The 20142-nt window shown below is 42.4% G+C and overlaps 1 protein-coding gene across 8 annotated transcripts in view; it reads right to left on the reverse strand.

Annotated features, from left to right (window-relative positions):
- The window catches only part of LOC143279999 (uncharacterized), a 156615-nt gene that overhangs the window by 50665 nt on the left and 85808 nt on the right, over positions 1-20142 (reverse strand). The window contains exon 1 of one of the 8 annotated variants that reach the window (XM_076584432.1): positions 15952-16101. The exons of 5 other annotated variants lie outside the window; for them this stretch is intronic. In XM_076584432.1, coding sequence (XP_076440547.1) covers positions 15952-15954 — 3 coding nt within the window. In that variant the 5' untranslated portion in view covers positions 15955-16101. Of the gene's footprint in view, positions 1-83; positions 194-15256; positions 15658-15951; positions 16102-20142 lie in introns of those variants that run through there. 2 more of the 8 variants (XM_076584431.1, XM_076584433.1) reach the window with 2 other exon arrangements.

A 20142-nucleotide genomic window follows, 5' to 3' on the forward strand; every position in this document is an offset into this window, starting at 1 on the left:
AATCAATAACAACAGTCTGGAAGTAGTAAAAAAAAAAAAATAAAAAAAAAGAGCAAGCCACCCAACAAAACATACAAACTGACCATTAATCAAATCGTCCACAAACACATGGTCAGAAGGAATCCCCTGTTCAACTACAAACCAAACTGTACTGACAAGAGCACCAGTGACCGACCACAAGACAAGGTCCAACAATGCAGTGGCTGACGGCGCGTCACACACGGGACAGGACACAGTCACTAAGCGATCAATGATCAACGCCCATCACTGCCCACTTCCAAACCAATAACTGCAACGTCCTGTCACCGTCAGTCCACCCACCCATCCATCCATCCACGCTGAAGCCAGGAAGCCATCAATTTCCACCGGTCAGGATATTTCCACCAATCAGGGCGTGATCGTTCGTTCCACACAGTCTGTCCCTTTAGTAGCATTGTCAGTTCCCCGAGCCTGGCAGCATAGATCGAGGCAGGCGATGTCAGCTTCGGTTTTATGTAATGAATGATGTCATTTGTTTATTTGATTCGACTTGCATTTAGTATGTACCACGGACGTATATAGGTCCGTGAGTATGTACTAAAGAAATGACAGTGATGCCATGTTTGCATGGGTTTCTTCTTTCTTTTTTTCCCTTCGTTCGTCTTCAGTTTGACGTCTTTCCACTTGAAGTGATATTAGACGGGGGGAAAAAAACACGTGGGGGTAGGGGTTGTGGGTGGGGGGTAAAAGTGTGTGTATGTGTGGAGGGTGAATAGGGAGAGACAACGCTAGGGAAAATGGAAACGTTATAAACGCCAACATCAAACAACTATAACAAATGTCCTATTGGGCTACGCAGCAAACCTTCTGCAACAGCAAATAACATATTGGAATTGTTAATAACACATTCAAAAGAACTTTTGGTGAAGTCTGGCAAAAAACATTTTAGATTCTGACATTCGAATATTATATGGTTGCTAGATATATGTTCTCCACATATGCATCTGACATCTTTGCTGAACTTAGTTATAAAAGCGTTCAGTTTTATCCTGTTTGATATTGTATTTATTTTATTTGACTGATTGATAGTTCCCGGTTGTTGAACATTAATTACACTATGGTTTAAAGTTTTGCCGTTTTCCTGGTATAATTCTCTGACTTTGTTCCACGATGTTTTTCCTAGTATTCGATAACCCTCTTGTACAGACAGAGGCACATGAAGTTCTATGGTTCCCTGTTCGTTTTTTGCACTTTTTCTTGCAGCACTGTCAGCCCATTCATTGTAGAGAATACCAAGATGTGAAGGAACCCAGCAAAACGTAATATGTGTTCCTTTCAAGCTTAAAAGATGTAAAATGTGGCTGCTTTCTATTATGATTTTGGATTTGTTCTTACAATTTGATGAGTTTAAAGCACATAATACAGATTTGGAATCAACGCAAACCAAGACTTGTGGAAGGCAAATTGGAAGATCAAGAATATGATTTAGAGACATAAGAACAGCAATAAGTTCAGCAGTGAATATTGAACGATTTTTACCAATATAGTATGATCTTTCTGTTTTCAGTACCAAAAGCTGAACCTGCTTGGCCATTGTCTAATAGTGAGCCGTCTGTGTAGATCTGTAAATGATCACAGTATCTATTTTGAAGGTGTACTCGGACTTCCGTTGCCATGATATTCGGATTTTCATTCTTTTTCATGTCAGTGTGATTAACATCAAAATGTGCTTTATTCATCTCCCATATGGGGTATGGACTTACGGTCTTCTGTGTGTCTACGTCATCTGAATTAATTTCAGACTTTTCGAACAGGTTTGACACAAACGTGCCAATGGGTGTTAAATAAGATATGTTTTTAGCTCTTTTGGGGAAGTTGTTTTCGGATGTAATTTTTACTTCCTCTGATGTATAATTTTCAGTTGTTGAGCTTCTCAATACGTATTTAGCACATGCGAGGTTTCGGTATTCATCTAAAGGTAGTACTCCTATTTTTTTTTGTATGTTCCGAGGGTCGGTGCATGGAAAAGTACACCAAGGGCAAGTCTATATGCTTCACAGTCTATGCTTTGAAGTTTCTTTAGCAAATATTTTGGAGCATTGAAAAAGACTTCTTGTCCATAGGATAGTTTGGATCGAATAAGTGATGATGATAAATGTTTCAAAATCGTTGTATCTTGTCCCCAGTACTGTTTACTCACAATTTTGAGTAAGTTTAAAGATTTTCTTGCTTTTGTTATTATATATTCAATATGGCTATTCCAGGTTAGTTTTGAAGTAAGTATCAATCCTAAAAACTTAACAGTATCTTTATACTGAATTGTCTCATTTTCAATCTTAAATGTTGGTAACTCTTCTGGGTTTGTACCATTGTTAAAAAGCATAATGTGTGTTTTTTTCTGATGATAATGTAAGACCATTATCAGCAGTATATCTATTTAATCTATCTATTTCTCTTTGGTATATTTTCTTGATATAGTTTAAAGCCTTTTTGGATGTATTCCGTTTCATAGTTACATTCATCCACATACATATATCATCTGCATATTGCACTAGGATCACATCTTTTGATAAGTGTTTGGGTAAGTCGTTCAACAAGATATTAAATAGAACAGGGGCAATAACAGAACCTTGGGGTAATCGCATGTGAAGAGTCTCAGGATTCGAGTACGTATTCCCGACCCGTACCTGTATACTTCTTTCACTCAGGAGATCTTTGATATAATCATAGATATGTCCTGAAAAGCCAACAGATTTCAGTTTAAAGAGTAACTTTGCATGCCAATCTTGATCATAGGCTTTCTTCACATCAAAAAAAGTTGCAAGAACGTTTTTCCTTCTAGCGAATTGTTGTTTTACATGTGTTGTAAGTTTTACCAAATTATCAATTGCAGATCTACCTCTCTGAAAGCCTGCTTGGTTAATTGGGATAATCTTATTTTTATGACAATAGTACATCAGCCTTCTCAAAATTATTTTTTCCATTAGTTTACCAGTATGTGATGTTAGTGCAATTGGCCTGTAGCTGCTCTTATCTGTTTTGCATTTTCCTTGTTTATGAACTGGTATCACAATAGACTTTCTATTGTGCTGGCATTAAACCATCAATCCAGCACTTTTGAAAAATCTCAAACAATAAAATAACAAAATTTTCTGGTAAATGTCTCAGTATCTCATTTGAGACTGCATCAAGTCCTACAGATGTTTTCCTTTTAGGGAGGGATATTAATGCTTCTTTAACCTCGTTGAGCGTGAGTGGAGCATTGATGTACTGACTGTTGTAAGGTCTTCGATCTGTTTTATCATTTTTGCTCTCCTCTTCGGTACTGTGTTTTCTGTTTTTATGTGAGAGACCTTCCAATCGCATAGACTCTGGGAACATTTCTACAAATGTTTCTGCCTTTTCTACATTGGACGGAAAATCTTTGTCTTTTATTTTAATAGGACAAGATGGCAAATTTACACCTTCTTTCATTTCATTAATTTTTTTCCATACCTTTTAGTATCTTTATGATCAGAAATCTCCCTATTACAGAAGGAAGACCAATATTGTCTTTTTGCCTGTGCAATGACCATGTTGCTATGATGGTTTGCCTTTTTCTTTTCAATAAGATTCTCTGGTGATTTGTTGTTCAGATAAGTTATAAATTTAGATTTTTTATTATCTACTGCTGCTTCACAGGCTGTGGTGTCCACCAAATATTTCCTGAATGCTTGCTTGATTTAAGTGAATTGTATTTTGGAATTGATATGTCGGCAGCTTGTAAAATGGTGTCAGTAAAAAAGGAATATAATGTATCTATATCCGCGGTGTTTATGAACTCTGTGTTATAGCTAGCAAGCATACTTTCGAATTTCTCCCAGTTTGCATCTTTATAGTTATATCTTGGAACTTTGTCTTTTTGAAATTCTGAAGGTCTTTGAGTTTCATTAAAAGTCATGATGATCGGTAAGTGATCACTTCCCAATGTATCTTTATATGTCGTCCATTTACATTCTGGATACAACGTAGGAGATATGAAAGATAGATCTATAGCAGATGCCCTGTGAGTGACAATATCAGGGATCCTGGTAACGCTGCCATCATTTAAAAGGCTTAAGGAGGAATCAACAATATTTTTTCCCTTGGTTGTGTGTATGTGTGTGTGTGTGTGTGGGGGGGGGGGGGGGGGGGGGGGGGCTTTTTTTTTTTTTGGAGGGGGTTGCTCCGTTGTTTAAATGCATTTTTGTTGTTGGTGATGATGGCGGTGGTCAAAATTATTGGAAAAAATACTTGTTGCACGAATGTCTACAGAATAGTTCTTTTCTGAACGAAAGAGTGAGAGAAATTTTAATCTAAAACGTAAACTAACAGGTATTTCCACAGCATTTGGGGGAAAATGTCAACACCCCACTCTCTCCCTAAACAACCTTCATCCAATCCTAATAAGAACACATCCAAACATTCGATAATTTTGCATTGTGGCACCATTCAAATTGAGCAGTGTCCTTGTCATAATACTAATACGTGTAGCATTACAAACATGCACGCGCACGCCCCCCCCCCCCCCCCCCCCCACACACACACACACACAAACACAATGAATCAAAAATCAATTATTAAATGAATATTTGGTATCCCTTTGTTGTTGTTGGTTAGCTTTTTTTTCCACTTTGATGCTGCTGTTGTTGGTAAACTTTTTTTTCCAATTTGTTGTTGCTGTGTTGGTTAGACCGACCCCCCCACCCCCCACCCCTCACACATCCCCCCCAACACCACCACCGCCAATCTGCGATCACAGTTTGAACAGCTTCTGCAAAGTGCAAAGATAAAGTATTAGGGAACCAAACAAGTTGACCAACTCAAGGGAACAAGACAAGAGTTAGACGTTGACAGAGATGAGAGTTGGGGGGGCGGGGGGGGGGGGGGGGGGCTGAGGGGGGGGCAGTGATAGAGTGGGGGTGGGGAAGGACGATGGAGGAGAGGGGTCAATGTGGGCAGGGAGGTAGGGGGCACGTGAGGGTGGGTAAGGTGAGGTGGGCGGGGAGGGGGGAGGTGGAGTGGAGGAGGAACATTCGGGTAAGGAAGGAGGTGGTGAAGGCAAAACCAGACACACAGAGGGCACACACGTGTCAGAGGAGGGGAAATGGGAGCCCTAACTCAGCCCCATACCAAAACCCCCAAACCCCTACTACCCAACCCACCTACACACACACAAATACACACACACACACACACGCGCGCGCGCGCGAAAACTGTTAAATGAACAGCGAGAGAGAGATGGGTGGGGGGTGAAGGGGGGGGGGGGGAAACAGGCCGGCCAGGCAGCAATTAGACAGAGTGGCCTCGCTTCGCACTCTGTGTGAAAAGTTACTGATCAATACTTGCTGACTCGACAATTTCAGGCCCCCACCCCCCCACCCCAAACCCTCCGCACCCTACACTCCACCCCATCCCCAACCACCTACCACCCCTCAGCTCGTCTCAGCTCTCTTGTTGCAGTAATATTTCAAACTGCTACACACAGCCCGTACCGTTTTGGTTCCTTCCTGTTCAGTCCCGTAAAGCTTCTCTGCTGAGGCTATCACCGACTATCTTGTCTTCCCACTGTAGTAATGTACTGCTGCTGCCTTTTCTCCTCTTGTTTGGGGTAATATGGGGGGTTGCTGGGGAGGCAGAGTGAGGGGAGGAGGTGGAGAGGTGCGCGGGCGGAGGAGGGGGAGGGGGATCGGGTGGGGAGGTTGAGACTGAGAGGTAGATGGTTAAGGTGATGAGGAGATGAGGAGAGAGAAAGTGAGGGAATAGGAGGGCGGGGTGTGGGGGGGGGGGGGAGACAGAGAGAGAGAGAGAGAGAAGTAGGGGTAGGCGAGTGATAGGGGTAAAGACCAGGAAGTGACTGAGAGGAAGAGGGTTAAGGTAATGAGAGGGAGAGAGAGAGCAGGGGTAGAGAGAGAAAAAATAGGGGTAGGCAAGTGAAAGAGGTAAAGATCAAGAAAGGAGATAGGTGAGCAAAGACATAATTAGCGAGGTGTGTGTTGGGGTGTGTGTGGAGGAGGGGGGGGGGATGGAGGGGGAGGTTCCAAGGGGTAGAAAGAAGGGGAGTCAGAGGTTGAGTGTGGTATGAATGAAAAGAAAGAGAGGGAGACGAGAGAAAGATAAGAGGGAGAGAGGAGACATGCAGAGACAGAGAGAGAGAGAGACAGAAACAGACAGAGAGCAAAGAAGCTGGACCTATTGTCTTTTTTTCCAGCATTTTACCTTTAGTATGAGTGACTCTTAGCAGTAGCTAAGAAACGCGCGCGCGCGCGCGCACACACACACACACACACACACACAGAGAAGAGAGAGAGAGAACACAAGGTCACCGAAAATGCAAGCCTAACATCTGGCATAAACCAACTGCACATATATATATGGTTACACACACACATACACACACACACACACACACACACATACACCCTCTCTACCTACTACCCACCACCACCAAAGGTATACATATATATTCCTCTGATTCAATAGCTGTCGGCTTCACTGAAGACAAAAGCCCATTCTGAGTGACAAAAGGGAGGGGGTGTGGGGTGGGACAAGAGGAGGAGCAGAATGGAAGGGGGGCTGGGGCGGGAGGGTGGGGGAGTGGGGACAGGGACACCAACAACTGACCAAACCATAACAGTGTCGTCTCACTCTACCAGGGGACTATAGTATAAGGAGTGTGGAAAGGAGAGAGAGTGTGTTGGGGAGATGGGGGCTGGGGGGGGGGGGGGGTGACAACGGTACCAAGAAAAAAGAAAGCTGTTACGTGAAAGAGAACAGGTAAAGGTAGGGAGGAGGGGGGGGGGGGGCGTGGAAGGAGGTCTACAAAAGACAAGTGGTGGAGAGGAAGGTGGTGGTGCTGGGGGAAACGGGGGAGAGACAGAGAGTGGGAACAGAGACAGATAAGCTTTCAGAAAAAAACACCACTAGCTAGCTGGTTTGTATTCCTGAACACTGAGACAGGCAGGCAGGCAGACAGACAGACAGACAAAACAAGACTGAATTGTATTCCTGAATATTCACACACACACACACACACACACACACACACACACACACAGGGAGAGGGGGAGGGCAGACAATGACCGAGAGTCACTTATTTGTATTCCTGAATACGTTCCACATCACACCCATACAAAAAGGAAGTTCAATCCAAAGGAAGAGGGAGACTGAGACCAGAGGTAGTTCAAGCAGAACAGGGCACGTGCACGCGCCCACGCACAGTGACTCCCCCCCTCTCTCTCTCTCTCTCTCTTTCATAGACACACACACACACACACACAATAGCACACACACACACACACACAATGACACACACACACATAAACACATCCCTCCCTCCCTTAACGTACACTATAATATACTCTTTCTGTCCCACCACCTCTCTCCAGTTACACACGCACATGTATACACAATGAGACTTGAGATATGAGACCAACGAGTGTATAGAATATATACTTATTATGACACTCCGAACTAACAGAGGCAGAACGAGTCAGTACCCAAGACACCAGAGGCAGCAATACACACAGTGCCACAATTGTGTTTAAGCACTGGCAGTTGTGATGGAGGGAGGGGACGACCACATTAAGCACCTATCTATGCAAGCCATCGCGCGCGCGCGCGCACACACACACACACACACACACACACACACACACTTCACAACACAACTTGACACCTTACAACACACATTCGGTTAGTCAAAGTACACAACTAATGAATCATTTTCGAACACACCACAGACAAGTGATAGGCATTGACAATGTTGGGTGGGGTGTTAAATGGGGGGCTAAAACAGTAGATTCGAGTACGTATAGGTGAATACGATAACACACCCCTCAATAAATAAATATATATATATACGTGTGTGTGGTTGAGTGGAAGGGAGGAGGTGGGTTGGAGATATTAAGCACAACACCCCAGGACCATCTCATCAGTTGTCCTCTTCCAAACCCAACACAGAGCCCATTCTGACAGACCCAAATACAAAATAACCCATTCCGACTGACCAAAAACAAAATAGCAGAGAGAGAGAGAGAGACAGACAGACAGACAGACAGACAGAGACGGACGGGTCGACAGGATACATACATATATATATATATATATATATATATATATATATATTTATACATACAAACATACATTGTATATAGAAACATACATATGATACTGTACTGGTCAAAATAACAGAAAATGATCACAATACAAACCTGTTTTGGATCTCACACACACACACACACACACACACACACACACACAGAGAGAGAGAGAGAGAGAGAGAGAGAGAGAGAGAGAGAGAGATATGATTTGAAAGCATATGGTCCATAAAGTGGTGAGAAACAAAATTAACAAGTGTCTGCATGCGTGCACAAATAATATTTGTTGATTTGTGTTTGCGCCCGCGCGCACGCACGAAACACACACACATATTAATACATTAATAAATACTCATGTATTCGCTCCCAGCCTCTCTTCCCCCCCCCCCCCTCCCACACACACACACACACACCCCACTTCAATTCACACCCTGTCTCGAACAGGGAACCAGAAGAGCGCGGAAACCCCCTACAAACATGGCATATAATAATTTACCGCCCTCCGCGTCACTACCACCCCCACCATCGCACCCCTACTTCTCGTCCTGAAACGTAGTAGTACGTATACACACATACATGTATACATACATGTACGTACGTATACTATAAGCCAGTCAGTTCTATCCAAATCAATACTGCCTACCTACCTCCTAACTACCACCACTCATACACCCGGAGCCGCTATCATTTCCATACAGGCAGGCAGGCAAAGTCATATTGGGGCCAAGTTCTAATTGACCCCTGGCGTCCCTTGCGTGCGTGCGTTACACAACGCAGTGAGCCTGGGGAAGCGACGGGACGGGTTAAAGGGCTTTGGTGTCACGGCTGGTCGACCCTCCGTGGGGTTTAAACACTTCAGCAGTGCTGCACTACTATACGGGGGAGACCGCTACTGGTGGAAGATAGGGCTGGAGTTAAGGTCACCCACCACCAGACATGCATGGAAGTCAGGCCAATATGTGGGAATGGCTCTCTCTCTCTCTCTCTCTCCCCCTCCAAACACACACACACACACACACACACACACACATGAGCGTGTTCATCTAAACTTTTTTAAACAAATACTGGGTGTCCACAAAAAAGCCACAAATTTAGCAATACTTGGTGAAATAGGTAAATACCCCTTAAGTTTAAAAGTGATTTGTCAAGTAATAAAATTTTGGTTTCACATAACACAGGCACGAGAAAATTCGTATATCAAAATTGTGTATGATGATATGCTTACAGAGGAAACAAAACAGCGAACATGGATTAATTTTGTTGAAATTATATTACAGAATCTTGGTTTAGGACACGTTTGGAATAATCAGTCAACAGTCAATATTCATAGACTCAGCCACGTTATAATGAATAAACTAGAATATGGATATGTTTTATTCTGGAAGAGAAACAAATCTGAAAATAAATCTAAACTACTATTCTATAATAAAGTTACTCGTGAATACAGAACCGAGCCTTATTTGCTTGAATGATATCTTAATTATAATCAAAAACAATCACTGCGCAAATTAAGAATATCCTGTCATGATTTAGCAATAGAAAAAGGCCGATATTTCAACATTCCAAAAGAAAGGAGACTATGTTTACAATGTCAAACAATAGAGGATGAATTTCATTTCTTAGATGACTGCGAATTATACAAAGAAATCAGAGTAGAATTCATACAAAAAATTCAAAATTACATTCCAAATATTATTAAACCCAGTCAGCTAATACTGGAAGACAAACTTGTGGGACTATTTGGGAAATTTGTCAGTAACTGCTGTCAAAAACGCCATAGTGTGCAAGAGTGATTCAATGTCTTGTTCAGCATTTATCTATTTTTGTTTTGCTTTTGCTTTTTGTGCGTGGTTTCATGTAACTTTACATGCGTGTCTTATAAACCTTGTTCAGGTTTAATTGACATTAAAATTGATTCTGATTCTGATTCTGATTCTGATTCACACACACACACTGACAGTGTTCATGCGATAACTACATGGGCCTTTCTCTGGCTGTTTGTTCTGCACGCAGTCCTCATTTATTTCACTGAACATTATTACTGGCCATATTATCGATCGTAAGATTAACTATTTTCAAGCACATAAATATACAGATGTTTTCGTGCCTATAAATATACAGATCTACACAATGCCCCCACCCCACTCCACCCCCCACCCCACCCCCTCCCCCCACCACCAAAAACAACAACAACAACAAAAACAACAACAACAAAAAACAAAAAAAGGTAACCCTTCAAATCTGAACAACATTAATCATTTATTGATTCAGCTTATCATCAAAAAATTACGTAAGAAAAAGTCACTGCCTCAGTTATGTGACTCCAAATGAGAAGAGATCTGTGACTGAAAATGGCCTCCTCTCTCTCTCTCTCTCTCTCTGTTTCATTTAGTACAGTACACTTATTACACAGAAAGCACGAAAACTGTAACTGATGAACAGAATGTGGTACACAAAACGTCAACAGCAAACAAAACAAAGCAAACAAAAATGTTCAAATTTACACACATACTTCTGTTCCCATGATAAAATGTATTGTCTTTGAGTACAGTTCTACAAATAAATGTAATATATTCTATAAATATACTTCTCTGGGTAATACTACACAATACATTGTAACACTTTATACAGGTCTATGGATAAACATAAATTTGTATAATTAATGTGACTGACATGCACCTCGTCATATTACGCACAAAGTAATTGTCATGAGTGTCAGTTGCAGATTCAGTGGTGAATATACTCAGTATGAATCTGGCAACATATTTCTTTTTTTTATATATTCTTTCACATGTATCGGTAATTGGGTCAGTATGACTGATAAGCAATTTGCCTGAATGAAAGATGATGCCACAGTGTTACCTTGGTCACTGGAGTGATAAACATCCAAGACAATCTGTTAAATGTTTGTTAAGAGATCATATATATCACTTCAGTGTAAGAATATCCTGTTATACTGGAATCAAATTATCACAACTGAGCAATTTACAGGGGGAAACATGTTTGCACAGGGAGAGAAACAACAGAAATTTGTGTGCATTGGCAGTGGGAAATAAGCACATTATATATGTGTGTGTGTGTGTGTGTGTGTGTTTGCTTGTGTGTGTGTGTGGACATGTGTGTGTCTGGGAGTAAGTGTGTGCATGCCCGCATGTTTATGGGTACATAATCATGAATGTATATATCATCAGATAGATAGATATGACTCATGTCATGAGTGTTGTTTAATGATGAAGGCTATAACATGTCTCTAGACACATCTGTTGTTTAGACTACATAAACTGCAACATGTGTAAACATACACAGAAAGTATGAACTATCAATAACTAAGATACATAACACTACCAATAACACATTACAGTTCAACAACAGCTGCAAAACATCAATTCTGAACACAAGACCAAGAAAGACTGACTGCGAGAGCAAAAAAACAAAAACCAACTAACAAAAAAAATAAGGACATACATACAGTGTACAAACATCTTCCTCCAGACTGGCAAAGCGGTACCTGAGACATTCCACACAGTCCAGACAACGACAACAACAACAAAGCCCTCTGGAGGTTGACACGCGGCTGATGAGACGATGACACAGGTGAAAGACAAGGCTGTCATACATTGTTTGTCACTGTCATGTCACTCTGGGAACCTAACCCACTAGACTCCCCCTGCCCCTCACCCCCCAAAAACCTCCCTCTCCCCTCCCTCCTCTCCTCCGTCCCCACCTGCCTAACAAATTCATTCTAAGACTTGAGATAAGGGCCTAGTCCAATAAAAGCAAGACACTTAACTGCCCAGGCATTCTTCCCATCAGGCTTCTGTGTTACTTGGCAAAACAAAGACCAGTTGAGCAGATTCTACAAAGTCATGCTTCTGGAGAACAAAACTGTTCCCGACTTGTATTTTCTGACCCTGTAAACATTCATGACCGTTTCAACGTGAACTATTTTCACATCTTGCTGTGTGTGGCCACATTAATCAATTCGTAAATACTGAAGGAACTTGTAACATACAATCAAAACAAAAACATTCTAAACTGTCAACACAATTTTATTTTTATAATGAGGTAAGTTGGTGTGTGAATGTGTTGGGGATATTAGTCTAGGTGGAGGCTTTTTTTTCCTTTGCTTTTCATGCTTTAAAGGAATGATCAGCATGCAGAGAACTTTATGCGATGGCAAGGCATCTGCCTCTTTTTTCCTGCAGCAGATGTAGTGTAGCATATATGGATCAGTCCCCACACTGAAACAGAGGGAGGGAAGGGTGGGAGGAGGTGGAAGGGAGAGAGAGGAAAGGTGAGGGTCAGTGTGTGTGTGTGTGTTGCGCGCATGCATGGATGTGTGTGTGCGTGCGTGCACACATATTTATGTATATATATATATTATATATATATATATATATATATTATAGAGAGAGAGATATATATATACAGATATATATACATACAGATGTATGTGCATGTGCATGTTATGTGTGATGTGTGTTTTTTTGTGTGGTCACAGCCTGACTGGAATTTATGAAGCACAAAAAAAATGTGTTATCAATATCACTTACACTATAGTAAATATTACTATGAGACAACTGACGAGGGAGCTGAAGACAATGACCCCATTGCTCACACTGAGTCCGCCATGCAGAGAACATCACGACAATCATTTTCTATTTCACAGAAGCTTCTCCGGACTCTCTGTGGTAAGTGAGCCTGAAGTGAAGGAGACTCATTAGTCCTCATCTCCAGTACATCCAGAAATATTTTTTCCCATCTCCATCAAACACAAAATGACAAATGAGCTGATACTAGAAAGCTGTCTGGCTACACCAGTCAACTGTTACTCTGAGCGTATGATTTCATGCGGCACCACAACTGATCAAAGAGACGGATAATTAATACTCAGGCCAAGACCAATAGCTTTGTTTCTGCTAGTGGAACAACCTCCATTATTCACTAATCCAGCATCCCACAGTTCACCTCTGTCTGTCACCACTCACTGTGCAACCTGTCAGCTGCTTGAATCACTCAGTGGGTACAACATCCTGCTCACATTCAAAATGAAGCGAGTTCAAACCACAGACTTATATTAGCTGTCTGCCTGATTCTATTGGCTGAGCTCCTAGTTCAAAGTCCAAATTTTCTGAGTTTGAACCACAGACACCCAACATAAAAAATGGCATTCTTGCCACCCTTTTTTGTCAGACATAATCCTTCTGGCGGTGTCCGTGTTGTGTTGGATGGATAAGCACCATTCCCCATTTTCCTGGTATAGTTATGAATAAATTTATCCCCATCATCTGAGGATGAGGATGGTGGTGACATTAAACTTAAAGTGCCATGATGATGAAGGTAACATTTATACCCACAGTCACAGTGCCTGCATCAGATATATTTGTAATTGTAGACATTTCCTTTCCTCAATCTTTGACTTCCTGTTGTACTGTAACAGCATTCATCAACACCTGTGCACTTCACGTCACTATAGGTCGTGTCGTTTACATGCTAGCATCATTGTCTAACTCTGATATTGTATTTGACCACCTCTACCACACCTTAAAAAAGTTAATAACAAGATATAGATCTATGTCCTTGTCCTGTCTAACCTTATCTGATTTGAGAAAGAGACTGAAAGAAACGCTGAAATTCATTAACTCATATACTGAAGAACCCCAAGACTTGTTTCAGTTGGTGATACTTACATGTGTGTGTGCATGTGTGTGTGTGTGTGTGTGTGTGTGTGCATGTGTGTGTGTGAGAGAGAGAGAGTGCGCGTGTGCAATACAGATACTGTAGTGTCACTGCATGTATAAATGGAAATTATACGCTCATATACACATATACATGTATCAAACATACAATAGGCACATCAACTGAATGTATGTTGTAGCAGGGTTGGTAGTACTATTACCGTTAGAAGCAAAGCTCTCAAAACTCTTCTCACCCCTCCTGAATTGGATCATTAATACAGTTTACAATTAACTGGCAAAAGTAGCACAGTTAACAAACATTTTGAATGTTAACAATTCCAAATAACATGTTAAATCATTAAACTTAGACCAAGTTTTTACTTACATCACATAATGCAACTCACAGAGTGTCACAGAAAAAGCAACACTTTGATAATATCACACACAGATTACAAGGTTAATTAACAGTCAATGAAAATATGCACTCATAGTCCCTGAGGACCAACACTGTTACAACTGTAACAGACTATTGTGATTAAGTAGCATCAGACTATTGTGATTAAGATGCTACTTTCACTTTCACATATTTTTCTTATGCTGGGTCTTCACCTTAATTCTGGCGTATATACTTTCAAAAAATGATAATATATATCAAAAGTGTAAGTGTTTGGTATATGAGACTAACTGGAACTCAAAATTCCGTAGCATACACAAAACATTGTCTACAGCCTCCGCACCACAGGACTCAAAGACAAAGCACTGGAATAAAATACATAGATCTGACTGATCATTTCACATTGTCTATTTCTGTAATGCAGTCCAACTGAACAGGATTAGCACCTTACATGTATCACATATAATTCTGTGTGTGTGTGTGTGTGTGTGTGTGTGTGTGTGTGTGTGTGTGCTGTATAAATACTGCAGAATAGTACAACAGTAGAAAACTCATACTTCAAATTCAATTTCAACCAGTTCAGGGTGGAGCATGTGGCAGTACTTACACACTCATGCAGTTACACACACAGACTGATACTGTGACAGTGACAGATTTATAAACATTCTTGCACACACACACACACACACAAATGTGTACACATACACACACGTTTATACATTGTATACACACACACACACACACACACACACACACATTTAAACACACACACTCACAACACACTGTGATGTAGCCCCCTCGCCCCCTCCAACAACCAACAAAAGTGAACACACACACAATTAACAAAAGTGAACACACACACACACAATGTATAGTCTATACATGTGTGTGTTTGTGTGTGTGTGTATGTGTTCACTTTTGTTAGATTAGTGGTGTAGCACTAGCACAAACACACACACCAATAGAAACAGAGAGAAATGGGAAGGCAGACTTATCAATCGGACACAAACAGAAAAGAGGATCCTATTCACTTTCTGACCTTACTGACTAAATTAGTCATTAGTGCTTTCACTTTAACTTCAAATTACCATGACATGGTCTTTTGGAAGAGAGGAGCGAGGTAGTCAGTTCTGCAGTGGTATGGAATTCCATGGTGGTCAGGGGGCTATTTGCAGTCCAGCAATGCCTTTTTGGAGAAGAAAATAAAGTAACAAATAAAAACAACAAAGTCTCTCCAAAAAAACTTCCTCGAAGCCCAAGCGAAATCTATCTATGCGTACAACACAAACTGCACATCAGCAGAACTCGTGTTGACAAGGTTCACTGCTTCTTCCGCTTCAACGCCTCTCACGACTCGGCACACAGACTACGCTTTACTCTTTCGGGTGAAAACGAAAACGCCACTTCCCAAGCACTGGCCCCACAGAACCCCAGAAAAGAACTGGTATCGATATACGTCTTGGGCCTTTTGCAAAGTCAAATTCTGTTGTGCGAGTTTCGGTCTCTTTGAAGAAGCACGTCATAACACGACTCTGCACGGGGCGGCCATGTTGGAAAATAGTCCACCCAAAATAGATAAAGGGGTCACAAGTACGATGGCGATTTTAATTCATTTCGGCTCACGCGGATTTATCACAAAACTGAGAGGATAAAGATCTGAATGTGACCTGATGAAATATGCGACACGGGGAAGTATTCGTGAAAGTGGGGCAGGCGAGAGCACACAACGAGAACACTGAGCAAAAACAAAAAAAAAAGAAAAGAAAACAACCACCAAACTCACCATGGTCCATTGCTACCGTGCTATCCATGGAGCTTGACAAGCGTTGTATGCTTACTCATCCTCCGTTACTTTTTCAAGTGGCCTTCTAAAGCAGTGTCCCCCACACGCGGAGTGGACGAAGAAACGGATCCCAACATGCGAAATTGGGCCACTTCCTGACACTTCCCCAACCCCGTGTGGTACACAGATGGTGGTGTTGTGGTCCGATTCCATTTTTGGAAAGTCTGCCCATCAATGTCGCGCGTTGAGCCAATCAGACCCAAGTGTGTGTGGCCAAACGTTCAAGATTGACAAGTCAGGATTTTCTTTTTCTTTTTCCGTCCAGGCACTTTTTTTCAGGTTCTCTGGATCCAATATTTTTCTCGCCATCGTTGGTAAACATCAATGGGAAAACTAAAGCACGTGTAGTCACTGGAGCATTAATGACAGCCGCCTTCAAAAATAGGAATGACAAGAAGCGAAAGTGTCTACCTCTGCGTTAATCCGTATTACTCCACACAGGCCACGCCTCTCTGTGTGAGTTCATTGAAGAAAATACAGCATGACCAACTGCGATTATCAGAAAAAGCTGGGGATTATCCCGTTTCGTGCTTTAATTGTTTTTATTCGTGCATGTCCCACCACTGTACCACGAAAATTGCCCCCTGAGTAAAAGCTTACTACATGTGTCTTCTGCATTCAATATTGATCGAAAAAAAAATTTTAATTATTAAAAAAACAAACAAATAAACCTCATGATAAAATGAACTCAGTTGAAAACTATAAAAGGTCCCCGATTTTTTCCCCGATTCACTTTCCGGCGGATTCGACTGGTCCAACAATTTCAACTGGGGGTTGTCCAGTGACATCTGTGACGTAGGGCCGCACTGGCACTGACTGACCCCACTGACGGACTGACGAGCCGATTTTTTCTTTTCGAGTGTGTGTGTGAGCCAGCTGAGTGTGTGCTGGGTGCAGTGTGTGTGTGTGTGTGTGTGTGTGTGTGTGTGTGTGAGAGAGAGAGAGAGTTTCAGTGTGTGTGCGCGCGCGTACTGATGTGTGTGTCAGTGCAGTGTGCATGTAGTGCGGTGTCAGTACCACTGAGTGCGTGCGTACCTGCGTGTCTGTGTTAGGATACACACACACACACACACACACACACACACACACACACATATATATATATATATATGGTGTGCGTTTGCGTGTGTGTGTGTGTGTGTGTGTGTGTGTGTGTGTGTGTGTGTGTGTTACAGTGACTCCGTCAAATGCAAATATTGGTGCCAGTGTAACTGCCCCGGCAGCCGGTACAGTGGTACATCAGTAAATGGTAACCAGCGGCCGGCCGGGGACTGGACCGTACGGCCTCCGACTGGAAAACAAATGCATCAGTATACAACTACCCCACCGTTTGTTCCTTTCCTTGTTGTAGTGTCGGTATTGTTTCTTTCAGTATTTCACTGACAAGAAATACTCAAGTTCTTTTTGATGTTGTTGTTGTTGTCGATTGTTAAGTCGAACACACACACACACACACATACACACGCGCGCGCGCGCGCGCGCGGAGCTGCTGTGGTCAGTCATTGGTGTTGGTGATCTGGGAAGGTAAGCAATAAGTGAAAAGCTCAGCATTGACGCTAGCTTGTAGCGGTTGCCTCCCTTCAACTGAACAGACAGCGGCATACAAAAAGAACTCTCTTTTATGATGAGGGCGATAACAGAAAAACTGGTCCGACACAACTATGAAGGACTGGATAGTCATGACCACGCCAGACCTCAGGTCAACGGCCTCCAACAGACCAGCGTGGAAGGGGGCGTTAGCTTCTTCTGACCGGCGCAATAGCCGAGTGGTTAAAGCGGCGTTGGACTTTCAATCTGAGGGTCCCGGGTTCGAATCTCGGTAACGGCGCCAGGTCAACGTATGTGCAGACCTGCTAGTGCATAAACCCCCTTCGTGTGTATACGCAAGCAGATCAAATACGCACGTTAAAGATCCTGTGTTCGGTGGGTTTATGGAAACAAGAGCATACTCAGCATTCACAGCCAAAGCGGAGTATGGCTGCCAACATGGCGGGATTAAAAACGGTCATACACGTAAAAGCCCACTCGTGTACATACGAGTGAACGCGGAAGTTGCAGCCCAGGAACGCAGAAGAAGAAGAAGTTAGCTTCTTCTGCACTTAGGACACCCGGCCCAAAACTGACCACACTGATACGTGGCCTGGGACTCAGTGATGATGATGACGATGGTGACTGACGATAATGATGATGGCCACTGATGAAGACAACTGAGACGACATGATCATGATCATGATGATCATGACGATAATGATGATAATGATAATGGTAATGAACGGACTTGCAGCGATCACTTAATTGCTGGGTTTCCATAACAGCCAATCCGAAAAGAGCCGGCGACGCTATGTGCTACACAGTGATTCAGGGTGGGTTTGTTTTTGTTTTGTTTTTTGTTTTGTTTTGTTTTTTTTCTTCTTTTTTCCCCATAAGTTTTACTCATTTCAGGACTCAAATGGCTCATAAATGAAACTGTCGACTCATGATTCGACTGTGAGAGGCAGAAGTCAATGCCAGCTAGTTACGCAACCCGAAGTTCCTTCCAGGTCCGTCAGACATGGTTACAGAATCCTTCTACGTTATGATTGATTCGGAGCACACACGTTCGTGCGCGTAATACGCACACGCCCCACTTCTACCCCCCACTTACACACACAGACACAGACACACACACACACACACACACACACAGTGAAAGAGATGAGGGGCACCCGTAAAAGTACATCCGTGATACAGAAACGAGTGAACACCGTGGGAATTCCAACCCACGACGTAGAAAAGGAGAGAATGTGTGTGTGTGTGTGTGTTGGGGAGGGGGGGGGGTTAGCGTGGGGTAGAGGGGGATGCGGGGATGCGGGGGTGCGGGGGGAAGAGACAGCAAATGCACAGCATGAAAGCATAGCCCGCATTTATTTATTTATTCTGCATCAACTGGCAATACACGTCAGCCTGAAAAATGGTAGAATGCACCCTTCTTCCTTTTTTTTTTTCTTTTTCTTCTTTTTTTCCCCTCCAGTGTATCTTCTCTGTGCATCTTCTTCCTCTTCCTCCTCTCCTTTTCCTTCTTTTCTACTAGTTCTGAATGGCTGAAAAAAGGCTACGATCGGGAAGACTTGTCGCGTACTCGTGTGTGTCTGTGTCTCTAGTTCTGACGTGCGCGCATGTGTGCATGCGCCGGTGCGAACACGTGTGTGCGCGTGCAATAAGAGCATCGCAGAACTGTGTTAATCATGGCTGAATCGTAACTCTAAAAAAAGCAAGACTACTACTACTACTATTACTACTACAAAAACTACTACGATAATAGTGTGGTATAATGCCAGCTTGGGAAGATGCTATGCTGAATGGGAAAGCCAGCATTCTAAGTTGGAGAAACGGCATGCTAGCACTTCATTAGGAAAGCCTGCATGCTAGGCCGTTGGAAAGCCGGCTTGCTAGCTTAGCTTGGGCATGCCAGACTGCACAGCATGATAACCTGAAAAGCCGGCAGGCTAGTTTGAGCAAGCTGGCTTGGAAAACCGACATGATTTCTTGGAAAGCAAGGATGCCAGCTTAAATGGAAAGTCCATTCCTACATAAATTCCGTGATAATTCAAAATGATCTATCCTTCTGGGGGATGGCCAGTTAGCCGAAAACTTGTCAATAGTTAAATGTTTCTTTATCATTTTATTTCCTTCGTGAGACACCATTTGTTTACCGGACTTTACTTTCGAAGACCGGTGAAATCCGGAAGAACACAACATAGCAATACTATTCTGCGGTCAAAAACACTACCCGGAATTAGCATCTCTCTCTCTCTCTCTCTCTCTCTCTCTCTCTCTCTCTCTCTCTCTCTCCTCTCGCTGATTTACTCGGGTTTTTTTTAGGAACAAGTGTGTCGGAGGCTGATATTAAAACTAAAATTCAAGTCTTAAATATTACTTTCAAATCAAGTCAAACTATGATTCAGATCATATTTATGTAGTGCATTGCATCACATGAACAGGACGATTTTCATATGGCTTATCCACCTTCTCTCTCTCTCCATGTCTCAATTTCCAAATCACGTCGGACTATGGTTCCTAAGATCATATTCATGTAGCGCATTGCATCATAATTATGAACAGGACGGTTTTCATATGGCTTAACCACCTTCT

This window comes from Babylonia areolata, chromosome 3 (assembly GCF_041734735.1).
Source record: "Babylonia areolata isolate BAREFJ2019XMU chromosome 3, ASM4173473v1, whole genome shotgun sequence".
Classification (NCBI taxonomy): domain Eukaryota; kingdom Metazoa; phylum Mollusca; class Gastropoda; order Neogastropoda; family Buccinidae; genus Babylonia; species Babylonia areolata.